This window comes from Pieris napi, chromosome 23, assembly GCF_905475465.1.
Source record: "Pieris napi chromosome 23, ilPieNapi1.2, whole genome shotgun sequence".
Taxonomy (NCBI): domain Eukaryota; kingdom Metazoa; phylum Arthropoda; class Insecta; order Lepidoptera; family Pieridae; genus Pieris; species Pieris napi.
In genome coordinates, this window is record NC_062256.1 from 9,929,111 (window position 1) to 9,943,839 (window position 14,729).

General features: G+C 32.6%; 1 protein-coding gene across 2 annotated transcripts; it reads right to left on the reverse strand.

Moving 5' to 3' along the window:
- Positions 1 to 497: 497 nt before the first annotated feature.
- On the reverse strand, positions 498 to 13,525 carry LOC125061560 (zinc transporter 1). 2 transcript variants are annotated; one of them, XM_047667034.1, is made up of 8 exons: positions 13,376 to 13,525; positions 8,698 to 8,904; positions 7,261 to 7,513; positions 6,639 to 6,749; positions 6,298 to 6,420; positions 4,190 to 4,365; positions 3,835 to 3,934; positions 498 to 3,075 (listed from the first exon to the last, which is right to left on the reverse strand). In XM_047667034.1, exons 2-8 carry the CDS (start codon positions 8,884 to 8,886, stop codon positions 2,948 to 2,950), a joined length of 1,080 nt encoding a protein of 359 aa, XP_047522990.1. In that variant the 5' UTR covers positions 8,887 to 8,904; positions 13,376 to 13,525; the 3' UTR covers positions 498 to 2,947. The 2 variants fall into 2 exon arrangements, with proteins under 2 accessions (XP_047522990.1, XP_047522989.1); XM_047667033.1 differs by having other exon boundaries at positions 8,698 to 8,907; positions 13,376 to 13,524.
- Positions 13,526 to 14,729: the final 1,204 nt, after the last annotated feature.

The window sequence follows — 14,729 nt, forward strand, 5'->3', positions numbered from 1 at the left end:
TAAGTGTACGTGTTTACCTATATGAATAAAGATATTTTGAGTTTGAAGACTCCAGTTGAGACACAGCGCGACTCCCGTAAGTCTAAATCGAATACGCAAAGTCTTGTCAATTACACTTAGATAATGCGTGCTTGAAGAAACCTTATGATATTATTTATCACACTGTAATTTGCAATTATTTATTTCTTAATTTTCTATTGAAGACGTATAAAATAACATAAAACGTAGATATAAAACATTTTTAATAGCTATTTAAATTAACTTCTTTAACGGAAATTACGCGTATTGATTACATTATTATACTTGACGGTTTGAATTATTTTCAGCACTCGGTATCAATACTACCCGAAGCTCGCGTGCGTTGCTGGCCTTTTAAGAATTGGTACGCTCTGTTCTTGAAAGACCCAACTAACATTGGTTCGAAAATATTTATTACGTAACTATGTTAAAATTCGCGTTTAAATTAAAATGTTTTGAAAAATGAATAAAAACAAGGGTTGAAATTAAAAAATAGTGTTTATTAATTTGTACATTACGTGTTAAAATATTACTTATCACTTGTTCCTAATTCTAGCGATATTATAATTATATAATACATAATACTCTTAGGAACATCACAGTTACAACTCCAGACATTTCATTATGATAACTTAACTTACGTACTAATTGAACAACGCTCAAAATGCAACAGATTGGTGCTGATTTTGATGTACAGGAACTAAAATAAACCATTTTACGTATCCACAAATCATATATATATATATATATCGTATATCAAATGGTACTTCAAATTTTTATAATATATTTTAGACTTCTAAAAAAACGGTTAATGAAAGATATATTTTGAATTTTTGAGACATGTACATCACAATTAGCACAAATAAACTTACAATATTACTTAAAATAAACGGGCAAGCTTCAACGAATTTACGTAGGTTTCAACAATACTCTGGATACAAATATTGCCGCAGGCGTGACCCAGTACAATAATTATATGGATACAAAGAAATGACGATAGCTGTAGATGAGGTGCCTGTAGCAAAATATTGTTAAAAGGCTTCATTCAGTATTATTCGGCGATAAAATAATCATACTTTTTACTGTATTTAAAAAAGTTCTCAATATTCTGTTTTTACTACTAACACAATACACGTTTTTAGTGCTATATTTTTAAATTTTCAAATTTAAATTTCGATCAAAAAAACCTACTTCGAGAAGCTTTAAAAAATTGATACATTTTACTCAATACTTTTCTTACTTTTAATATACTTTTTTGGCCGTTCGACGCGGTATATAAAAAAGTTCTTGGTAATAAGTTCATTTCAAAACTGTTTTGCTTTTACTATGAATTCGCCTTTTAACCAACTGGTTTTACTCGCGTTAACTTATGACACAAAAATAATTTTCCAATTCAAACTTCAACATAAAATTAGTATAGGTTAATTATAAAATAGCGTCTTAGTTTGTTTAAGTGTTTAAATATTTTTTATAAAGCATATTCAACGAAGTGTTCGGGAACCTCGGGTGAGCTTTTAAAGGTCATCGACTTTTGCACTAACGGTTAAAATGAATGTGACCTCTGAGAAGAAAAGGCATTGTAAGATAACAATAATCCATTTGATGCAACAATCGCTTCTTTGTCATACGATTGTTAGTTCATTAATTTTTATCAGCTTATCGTTTATTGTATTGTAAGGTCTTTTGCTCTACTGCATTTGTGGATGACTATAAAAAGTGCTGAAAGCGTCAAACTACGATTTTTATTTTTGTAAAGTACGTAGACGACGTAAGCAAAATTCCTACCGAGTAGCTTTTCAATTAAAAGGAAAAGCTTTTGTATGACGTTATAGTCTTCTACACGCAGTCCTCTCAATAAAGCTAAAATAAAAGATTGATGTCAAAACCTTAAAATATTCAGTTACATGAAATGTATAACATAGCATTTAAAACAGTTTACTAACACCATTGGACCTGTGTTCTCCACTTTTAATTTTAATTAAATAAATGTCAGTTCATCGCTTAAAGCGGTGGGCCGCAGATGCGATTTACACGAGAGTGTGCTTGTTCAGTTCATGTGTATGAAATACCTTATTAAACTTGGTAAAATAGGACTTTCGACAGACGTATACAATCAATTTTGTAAAAAAAATGACGATTTGGTGCAGTTTGTTATTGTAATTAAAAAATAATTGTAATATAGTGTTTGGATTTATAAAGTGTTTAATATTTATCACGTGTTTTCTATCACGAAAGCTAAACTTGAATATCTTGTAGGTTACGGCGAAACAACTAGAGCGTAAAAGTTAGTATTAATAGAAAATGTCACTTTCCAACTGGTAGGAAAGTCGTCTTTGGCTTTACTTAATCTACCTACTCGTATAAACTAGATTACAGAACACACAAGTTAACTCTTTTTCACATAATTATTTTGTGTATTTCGAAGATTAGGTCCTAACTTGGTAACACAGTATAGATATATCATTGGCACTATAAGATAACCTTGCTTACCTCATATATCTTTAAGATAATTTCATATCGAAGATATATTAAATAAAATGTATTATTTTCATATATACTACGTATATATATATGCGTAGCGATGTATAATGCATGTGGTGCCTGGGTTCGATTCCCAACGAAACAGGTTATGAAGGCTGATCTTCCTTTAACAGGCATCAATGAAACATACATAGCCCGTATCAGGGTCCCTGTTTTGCCGTTATGTTATAAATCGGGGCTTAATAATAAAATAACGTAGGTCGAACCATAATTAAGAATAATTGAATACACCCTCTAACCTCGTTTGAGACAATAAAAATAAAACGATTCCTAAAACTAAAACATTTACGGTATCAAATCCCAGAATGTAGACAACTCAGAGTCAAGCTTCGAATGAGTAAAATAGTGTTCAGACAAGGTTGTGTCTTAAGAACGGTTGTAAGTAGTGCTATATTCGTGTGATGGTAGGCTTTGGAGGTGCCGCACAACACCGCGGTGCTGTACACTCCTTGGCACACGGACAGGAACAGCAAGCATTTGCTAAATCTATTAAATTTTTCTTTTCTTCACCCGAATCTGGAAATAAAAAAATAAACAACAAATATTACAAATAATGCGTACATAACTCCTAGGTAAAGATAGCACGTGTCTTTTTTGAAATAATGTATTCTCAAAGACCAAGGAATATAAATTAGTCAATAATCAAGCTGATAAGTTAACCTTTGTCGTAGAGAATAAAAATGTAACTAATCAAATTTAAAGTGTTTTCTCAGTTCTAGAGTTTGAGTAGTGGAAATTTTGTTTGATTATTATACGGCTGGAGTTTGTGGTTAGTTTTCCAAAGACATCAATATTAGATTAAAACTGATTACAAATGATTAGTCAAGTGACTTGTTACTTCTTATTATGTGACTTAAAGTGCAACGTTTTGCCAGGAAGTTTCCCGAAAATTTTCCGACGTTCTTCAAAGTTACATTAACGTAGCACTAAAATATGACAGAACATTCTAGAAACATTTGGGTGTTACGTTAGTAGAAAAGCCAAGGTAACGATAGCCAAACGTACACTTGAATTCACAAGTTCGAAGTAAGAAAATCCAGATTGAATCACTAGTTTTGCCCACTTGAAAGTAATATGACCTATTTTGTCATCTTTAACATTTCCCAAGTATCTATCGATAAAACATTTGTACGATAAACGAGGGCAAGGTTGCGATATATGTCTTGATATGTTTCAAGTGATATATTTCATAGAGGATTATTTGGATTAGAGTAGTTTACTCAAGATACAAAAATGTGTTACATTTCTATTAGCTAAATGAAAATCTATAAAAACCTGTGATTGCAGCAAGGCTGAACTCTGGCTGTAATGTAACCAAGTTTATTCCATGACGTTTAAATACATCGCTCACTTGATTTGAGCTTTTCAGAAAATCCTGTAAATTAAAAGAATTCCCTCTAAATTGAAGAATAGAAGAATAACTCTAAATTACAGGCCTTGAAACACTGATTATTTTATATATTTGCAATGAAGATTATCGAAAAGATATCGAAAGCATTTGAAAAATTATTATGTATAGTTTTATAATTATATTTTCGAAAGAACATATATTTTCATTGATGGCTCATCACAAACAAAATTCGACAGGAGACGAAACAATGCTTTAATTAAAAGAATGCATTACACTCACATCTTCAGAGTTATAACAGACATGCGCAGTAGCGACCAATCTGTCCCGGTGCAGCTGCCAGACATGCAGCTCATGTATGGCGAGGACTCCTGGCACCTGCAATGCAGCACTTCGCAACTCGCAGGCTCCGAGCCCTTCTGGTACCGTCTGGAGTAGAACCAGCCCGGCTGATCGCACTGTATAACATTGCAACATTATTATCAAATATATAATTTCTTAACATTTAAGTTCGGTGACACGTGTTTTTTATGACGGACTTGTGGTAGATAATAGAAGACTCATGTCAGTTTGACTGATTATTTTCTTATCGGGCTAGCCTGGGAAAGGCAAGAAATAAGCTCACTTATACACAGATATATATCATCATTAAAAGAAGAACGGAAAGTATTTTCCGTTTTCAATTCACGATTTGATAGAGACATAGCTAATGCTATTCGGGTATAAGTTTTTGAACTTTTAGTACAATAAATTTCCTATTTAGGATATTTTTAGGTATGTAATAATTATTGATAGGGTGGACTAAAGCAATTAATTAAAATGCAAAATAAATTGGAAACATTGTGTTTACTTGTATGAGAAAATATATGAACTAAATTAAATGACACCGCACATGTAAAAATAAAATAAAGATATTCCAAATTTAAATGCAGTGCATCATAGACAATTATATGTGGACAGCACCATGACCTTCCAACAATTATTTCAACGTGATTTGGCTTCATTGATATAATTTAAATACGAAAAAAACTATAATACGAAATACCAACCTATCTATTGAACCAATGAATAGAGAAATACATTTTGTGCAGTTTAATGAAATCTAGAAAATTATTTCGGACTCGTCTTTGGAATCAAAATGGCAGTTTTTTTAATGTAAGCTAGCCTAAGGATTTAAGGATTATTTTATTTGTTTTACACTTGCATTCGTGAAATAGATTTTAGACATAATATATCTCTAATAACTACTAAAATCCTGTATAAATGTAGATGATAGACTATATTTTATGAATATAAATTTGATAAACAATTTGTAATCGTTACAAAATAATTGTATTACTCATAGCGACAACTAGGTTCCAAATAGACCGCGACGATTAATGAGGCTAAGATTTTTTGCGTTTTCTAAGCTTCAAGAGATTATAAAGCACGATAAGCCATGGTAATGAGATGATGATAAATTGATAAACACGCAAGAGAAAATTATTAATACAAATGGAGGTGAATGAACTCAAATAAATGAAACCGGCATCGAAATACATGTATGACGTGATGTATGTTTGGCTTTTTAAATGCTTGAAGATTTAAATAAAATTTCTTACAACTCCGTCATTCGATGACCACGATGGTTAAAAAACCGTCTAAACGTTGGCTTATGTATACAATTTTATTTACGAGTATAGTGTTCGCGTAAACCAAGATGAAGAAATTGTTGATACATCTCTAAATGGTGTTTACTATTTACCGCACTACAAATATAAATGTTCTAAAGTTGTTATATTATACAAAATTAGAACGGACCGCTTCTGTAGCTTAGTATAGTGGAGAAACTAGGTTAGATTTTAGGCGAAATAATATTTGTTTCTGATTGGTTCGCTGAGAAGATTGATTAGTCTCAAAAAAATAAATAAAAAACACTTCTAATAGTAGTGTTATTTATTTATTTTTTAAAAATTCTTTATTACAATTTCTTTGATATGCCGCCGTTCCACACCTGAGCGTTTTAAGGCAGTTTTTGCCGCGCCACCACTACGAGTATGTCAAACCAGCTGCCAAAGTATTTCACAACCAATTCGCCTAAGGGTCCTTCAAGAAAAGAGCGTACGAATTCTTAAATGGCTGGCAAAGCACTCGCGACCCCCTGGCATTGAGAGTGTCCACGGGAGGATTCCATCACCGCTTGCCCGTTTGCCCGCTGTTCCATAAAAATAAATATAGAATAGGGGGTAAACCGGAACTCGGTATGAAAGTGATAAAAGAAACATACTATGTATTATTATCAGTGCGGATTTAAGAGTAATCTTATTTAGCAACAATAAATACTGATAAGTGAGATTGAAACATAATGTCATGAGAGGGCCTAAACTTGTATCTCATTAATAAATACTTACAGAATGGATAATTAATTGTGACAAGTAGTATAGCAGCACACGCGGAAAGGGCGGGGTCAGCCACACCCGCCACACTAGGCTCCCATTCCAATGTTAAGCCCGCAGCCATCACACACAAGCTACCTTTTCGAAAACATATAAATGTTAATATATTTCACGAAGAATAGTAAAATATATGGTCGAACGGAAACCTTCTCAACCTATCCTACATTTACGGTAGGAATGAATCAGCAAAATCCACGCGTCTTAAAATATTAACAGAACTAACAAACTCTTTATTAATTTCTTTGCACGCTAACCAAAACCGATATAACGGAATAATTCCCATGATTGATACATACTTGTAATATCGCTCGGTGCATGCGCCAGTACAGGCTCCCTTGATCCTGATTTGAGAACCACTCCCCCGCTCTCTGTCACACTCAGTCTTCTACTATAACTTAGTTCTCGTCCTGTCAATCATTAAGATCCTTAAGAATTGCGGATTTTATTTATTGACCAAAAATAAATGTCTTGAAATTATACAATGACATTCACAATAATATTACGGTTTTCTTTTCATATATTGTAGCGAATAAAATTTGCCTATAAAAAAATTAATACTAAACTAATATTTTAAAGTTAATATAATACGAGTAAGTATGTTAGTATGATGGAAATAGAATTTCACTTGTTAGTAGTTATTATGTCACTGCATTTCTTCGCGGTAAGCCTACTTCAAATGGAAAGCGATACTATTTTTATACCAACTTAAATAAAGGCGATTGGCAGTTATTTACGTATTATGTATTACGTATTTATGTATGATTCTCTACTTGAAAACGTCTAAACTTATATTTAAAAAAGTCTTTTTTTTAAAAATATAAGTATCTATAGACGTTTAGTGTAATGATTTTTTTTCAATAATATGTGGTATGCAACTATGTTACTGTATTATTATAGTTAAATTGTAAAGTAACTCACCCGCGAGGAGAAGATAGTTGATGGCATTCAGCAGTAGACCGATCACACCACTTCCCAAAATGACCCTGGGGTATCTTGGAGGCTGAACATGAGATGAATGCACGCCCAGCTGCAGCGCGTTCACTACTAAGGCAAGGGAAAACGACGCGAAGAGAACGTGCACCGCAAGTCTTCCGAGGACTTCGATTCTGGCCCAACCGAATGTGTTCCGGAGACGGCCTTCGCGTCCAGCTCCTTCATCAGCTCGTTCATACTATAAAAATATGTTTAAAGTCAACTATGTTATTTTTTAACCCTAATCACATATGTTTCAGTTGCCGAGTGAATAATACAAATTCGAAACGTTAAACTACATATATACAGTTTAAATTATGTTTACACATCGATATACCTTTTATTATTATCGTGGTTAAATATTTATCGAACATGGTAACGCAGATTCCAGAGGTTTGAATCCCGTGAAACAATATTTAAATTGGAATAATAGGACCCTAATCAATAAACATACCAAAAAGAGTGTGTCTAGTCTATTCAAGGAGTACGGCCCATATATCCTAGCATGCTTCTTATTATAAAAGTTATCAACTGTATAATTTTGACTCTAAGTACCGCCGTTAGAAAATTTCTACGTTCAAATAATCAGTCGATATAAGCTTACCTTGGAATAATCTATAAAAAATAACTATTTACTTACATATTATTTATAATTGTAACGATAAAAAATAACCTTCGAGTAACGATTATTTCATGCATTTTATTCGGATTGTTAAGAAACTACAATTTTACAGTTGATAAGAACTGAAGCGTTGCCGTGCAGTTATATTTTCAAATAAATGAAACGAAAATACAAAACAACCAGTGCAGCCTATCAAGTTGGGCGAAATGTTCCAATTTAGAATCACCTTGAAGAATCTTTCTGTTATCTATTTCCTGCCTTGGTAGTTTTGGTTGTAACGTGTTATCTTTTTTTCTAGGACTCCTAAATAGTAGCCTTACAGGCACAAGATCAAACAGTGTGGTCGAGAAGCTGGTCAGCAAGGGAGTGTCAAATCTCCCTTTCCCTAAAAGGGACTTTATTTGCTTAAAGAGTTTGGCATCTCCCGCGCGGGCCCGGTCTACGACTACTCCGGAAATATCATCATGGAATTTATGGCCGAGTTGGAGCCCGCTTGCTCGAGGGACCCGATGGAGGTTACCTCTTGTGCATATTTGACCAATTTATGGCAGAAGTTTTTCAGCTTTTTTGCGTTGTATTTAGAAGTCATTTTACATTTAAAAATGACAAGCTGTTGCTCGCGACTTCGTCCGCGTAGCAACAGCAAAAGATGAAGCATCATCTTAGCTAACGCTTGTAGGTGTATAGTCTGACAAATTTCATATTTATACGTCAAGCGGTTTTCAACATTTCGTGATAAACACCATTCAATCTATGCCTACCTTAAAAGCTAATAGAGTTGTGATAAGACCGATTAGTCGACATAAGGAATGGCAGGCGTCCACAAGTACTGTCGGTGAATGTGCGACGTGAGCTGCAAATAGACGTCCACTGAAGCCAGTCACAGCCAACAAGAGCGCCAGCAGAGAACGAGGAGGTGGCAACCATTGGAGATATTCTTTCATAGCCATTGTGGTCTCCGATTAGATCAGCTGGAACAAGTTTAGTTTTAAGGAAGTGCGGGGGTGTATAAGTGAGGTGATCGGTTCGTATTCTGTTAATAAACATAGGCAAAAAGGTAACTTATGCAGAGAATTTTAAAAGTTTTTCTGTTTCAAGATCTCGTAGATGAAGACTGAGCTAAAAAGAAGTGTAGGGAAATACAGAGACTATTCTGATACGTTCACAATATTTTTGTTTTGAGAACAGTGAAATTTGTTTAAAAATAGACGAGTACAAATACCCAAATTTAAATTATATTTTCATAAATAATTTGCTATTCCAAAGTTATACGCATAAGGAAAACATACAATACGTCTTTATCATTGACCATATTACTTTATTGGTAAGTAAATAAGCAGCCATCTCTGCCACCAGACGTTCTTCACTATATTAACTGTTAATTTAAAGAAAACACATTTTTACCGGATTAAAGTTTTGTAACTGTTAGTTGCTCACATGGAAAGATAAATCTATTACTTCAAACGCACGACCTTAAATTTGAGAAGCAAATACTTAGCTACTAGGATAATACAGCTATAATAAATAAATATTCATAAAAGAATCCATTGTTATATTATGTAAATAAGTGTTTTCTTAAATGTTCGTCATTCGTTATACAACATTTGTTATGTGTCACACGTAATAGGGAACATTGCCGAATTCGTCCTTATACGGCGTCCTTACGACTCAAGAATTTTATTGCGTAACTGCCAACATCTATTTTGACACACATTGACATAGATTATATTTAAAAAAGGACAATCGGGTCAGATGGAAATCGAAAATATGATAATGACTGTGGGTATGTTGTGGCTAGTGCTAGAGATATCAAAAGTCTCTAAATAACTGGGCACCGAGGTAGTGGTAGTAGTAGTAATTCTTTTTCAATTTTCGGGGGTGCCCGAAGAATATAAAGAAAAAGAAAATAAAGAATTAAAAGATTTTTTTATTTCATGATTAAAATAAATTTGCATATTTATTGCGAATAAAAGTCAAAGTCAAAGTCAAAGTCAAATCGTTTATTTCAATTAGACCATCTAAAATGGCACTTTTGAACGTCAAAAAAAAAAATATATAAAGATGATTCTAGTTGCCCCTTCCAAAAGGTAGTTTCGTGTGGAGAAGAATGGGCAAGAAACTCCACACTTACTCTTTTAAAATAGGTTTACAATATTTTGTTACATTTGTTAAATAATTATATGTGAGTATAAGTATAAGTTATTAATTTAATTCAATTATTGTACGTGAGATTTTAATTTTTACTTAACAAACTAATTACGGAACTAATAGTAATTCAGTCTCCTAACCCTCTCATGAGAGCAGCGTTGACCTAGTGACTTGATTCAGTCCCTTAGGATGTAGGATCAAATCCCTCTTCCCGAATTGACTTTTCATTCTATGAGTCCATTCGACACTCGCTCGTACGGGGAACGAAAATATCGTGAGGAAACCGGCATGCCTTAGACTCAAAAAGTGGCGTGTGACAGACACAGAATACCGATCACGTACTAGCAAATTAAGAAAAAGAATGTGATTACGAAACAGATACAGAAAGTTGAGGCCTTGGAGAAGAGGCCTTGAGGCCTTGGCCTTGGCCTTGTTTTAGCGCCACATGTCCGCAAACCATTGTAGCCATGGAGCTTCATGGTAGTCTCTTATCCGATTTCTTAACTAACAGTTTTACTCAGCTCATATTCATTTATAAAGTACATATACAAGCGATATGGGTTTACGAAGGAAGTATTCAAGTTCCTAATAGACAATCTCCGGCAATTGAAAGCAGACGTTTAATCTGTATCAACATACAATGACGACCACTTTATTTTTACCAAAACGAAAACCTTCTTAAACAAATTTGCAATTCATTTATTTTGTTATTTAAAAATACTATGTACGTATTTATGTATAAACTAGTTTTATAGGCTGTTAAGTATTAAACAGTTAGTAATCGTAAAGTAACGAAAACATACTGTTTAAAGGTTAGAGATTCGCAAACATTACGTTATTTTAAATAATTCACACGATACTGCGTAACAATTTTGACTCGAGAATGAATCGCTGCTTAAATTATCTAAACATATTCTCAAATCTATTTGACTAACGCCTGGGTATACGATTGTAATGCTTGTTCTGTCTATCTGTTTTGCGTATATTTTTTCCGGTGAATCTATTTTAGATAAAACACTATGTGTATGTTGATTAATTATTTAGGAAATATTGTACTGTTATTACGATACATTTATCTAATACTATAACAATTAAGAGAAAATGCAGACATTCAGAATTGTAACTACTTTGACATCTAACCGGTCTACCGCAACGGAAGTGGTAACAACGAAATATTATTCCGAATATAACCAATATTATTATCTAATACCAAATATTTGTTGTAAATAAACGACCGTTACTATATTTCTTATCAGTGTTACCATATTACAAGATGCATTTAATCATAAATTATATTTACTTTTTTTCGAACAGCACAAACAAGCAGGCGGCTCACGATATTAATGAGTGACTTGGCCGTCCATGATCACTTATGTTAATGCCAAAAGTCTCTCTTTTCATGATATAATATAAGTGGAGTTAGTTCGCAATTGATTTGTTAGTCAGCAAACATTACTCGTTCAGTACGTTCAGTTGTGTAAAGGCGGATAAGGCGGAAATAAAAAAGTTAGTAGTACAGCATATATGCATTGCTACTAAGAAAAGAAACAAGCGTACACTTATCTAACCAATGTAATAAACTTGCGTTTTTATCCGTTAAAGAAGTCTTGAATGGTTGCAAGCTGCGGCTTAACCCATAACTGGTGCCAGTGGATTATTTTTATTATGAAAAGTTTTGATATTAATCAGTAATTATGATATTAATAATAAGTAAACGCTTTTGTTATCCGAATGTACTGTACAGATAGCAAAGATGAACATTCTAACGAGTGAAGAAATTTGGGTAATTTTTCTTGCCTTACAATTGTATTTTTAATTAATTAATTTGTACTAAATTTTATTTACTTAAGGTTACAAAAGGTTATTTACAAAGGTTAGTGCGTTAGGTTAGGTAAGGTTAGTTTGATTACATACACTAAGTCTGGCTTAAAACGTTTTTAATAAATGAGTTAAAAAATAATATTGTTTTTGGTAAATTTAATTTTAAACAAAGAGGCTAGACTCAAATGACTCATTAGTTTTAAATAAAGCTTGATATAAATTAATTATATCCCAGCCAAGAGATAATTCTATGATACATTGTAAGAATAAAACTGAAAACAAGATGCGCTAGATCATAGATATTTTTACCATAATCAGCTGACAGACGTCGGCAACAAAACGTTTTTATCCATTTTATCATATATATAATGTATAACATGAATAATATTTTATTGTTTTATATTTTACTGTAATTTATTAAGTGTAAATTACAATATTACAATAATTTTATGTAAATATGCATAGTTGTGTTACTTTTTATGTATAAATATACAATTATTATGAATCTAGCCGGTGTTACGTTCTTATACAAGTTGTTAAATGGTCAGATACAGAACATTAACATTGTCATCCCTTATTCATTGGGAATTCAAAATCAGATTCAAAATCAGGAGAATTTTCCAATCTTGGTCTGCAAAAACTAACCTCAGGCACCTCTCTTTCGAATTGTTCGCGATTATACATAACAGAATAGTGGGCTGATCAATTTTAAAGAAAGAATTGTTATGTGCTTGGTAGCTAATCCGTTATTTTATTATTATTAGTAAATTCTAAAATTGTAAGTGAAATATTTTTATTGCATATTTATATTTTTTTGTATTTTAGAAAACATAGCTTGTGACATTTATAAAAGATAAATAAAGACGAAAATTTCCGTTAGCATATCTTTTAGACTAGATAAGTTTTTTATTTTCTTTTCTCGATTTATATAATTACACGTTTATATATGGACTTAGCAATATTTCTAAATGTATTTAATTAATAATATGCTAATTTTATGTAATTACAGAATTATGTCATCACTCAGGTATTAAGTGTAAATGTCAAACGAAACGCTGTTATTTGTTAAACTCATTTCTAATTATAACTTCATTAGGAATGAGTTTAAGAGGAACTAAAATATTACTTGCTAATTATCTATTGTACCATAATACATATATAGTAATACCATAATTTAATTACTATTTTTTAAATTAATAAATAGTAACTTAAGGTCGAGATGAAATAAGATCGTGGTACATTTGCAACATGGAAGAACCATGCTTCCGCAGTGAAAAGAAAAGAAAGTTCTAATTCAATACCACCTACGGAGAGTGAAATTGAAACCGAATTGTAAGAAACGGTTAGTTGCGCACGCGCTGATACATCGACACGAGCTAGATTTTGTTTTTAGATGAAATATTTATATAAATAAACAATTCGCGAGTCAACGACCTTTGTAAAACTGCACGTATTTTGAAATCGACTCACCTTGTCAACGTTTAATTGATACAAACACTATATACTCATAGCACAGTTTACTAAACACAGGTCGTACATATCAATGTTTATAAATCGTATGGGACGGCGCGCAAACTCGCTGCGCCGGCGTCGATCACGGTACTGACGGTCTGCGCACGGGCAATTCTTATCGAGCCTCTCGTTACGATAAGCGTTAAGTCTGCCAATTGAGGTGCAATAATGTTTACACGTCTCTAGTGTTCAATAGGTTAAAGACCTTTACATAGAGTCAATAATAAATAAATAAATAATAATTAAGTTCACTTCTTCCACTTTTTATTTCTTCTTCTACTACTACATTACAAATAATACTAAAAATTCATAATTCGCGGTCCAGATATCTTAGTCGTTATCCGTTACGTTAGATAAAAATACGCCGGCCGTGAAAACACGCGTGAGTCGTGCTATTTTCCTTCAGTTAAAAATATATATTTGATTAGCCGATAACACTCGTTTTTTATTACAAATAGTGTGTTTAGGGTGAGATATTTAGGCTTTCTGACTATAATAAATAATTTTAGCGTTCCTAAGAAATTAGGACTTATTACTGAATGAATATTTCTAGGTAAGGAATGTTTATAATAAGAACCATGTAGATAAATAAAATTAGATTTTATATGTTAGTCATAGAAATGTGCTCTCGCCCCATTTGGGACTCCGAAACGAAAATTCCTCCTAAATGCCGTGGCCAAGGGAAATAGGGATTCATTTTTAAATATGTATAATGTATTATTGTATATATAGAAAACTCTTGAATAAACAGATCACGCGTAGAACGCAATTCATGTTTTAAACAATAATTGACAGATCAAAATGATAAACCTTATTTAATATTTATAATAAAAACGTTTGATGCGCAAAAAGTTATCAACTGACCTAGTTTTTATATCTAGTCAAGGTTCAAAAAATTCAATGACAATAAACAACCAGATGCTCGTAGGTCGTTATGTTAAAAATTAGGAATAGGCCGCCTGCCCCTTCACGTCTGGAATTTTTTTTTTCAAAATATTTTGGATATCGTTAATGTAGCATTCTAATAGATGAATATTTTTTTAATCGGTCCAGTGATTTTAGAGTTTATTTGTTACAAAGATACCAAAGGCAAAAGGGCAAAAAAAATACGTTTGAAAAATTCGTTATAAGTGTTCATAAAATACTGTACCGAAACACTGCTTGTGTTGGCCCCAGCGGCTTTGAATTTGACTCCGGCTGTATTTAATTTATTCTATACGCTCAACTTATACTGAGAAAACCCAAAATTGTACAATGTTTATCACGTACACAAGTCATCACCGATAAAAAAAATCAATAACAGATGTTACCA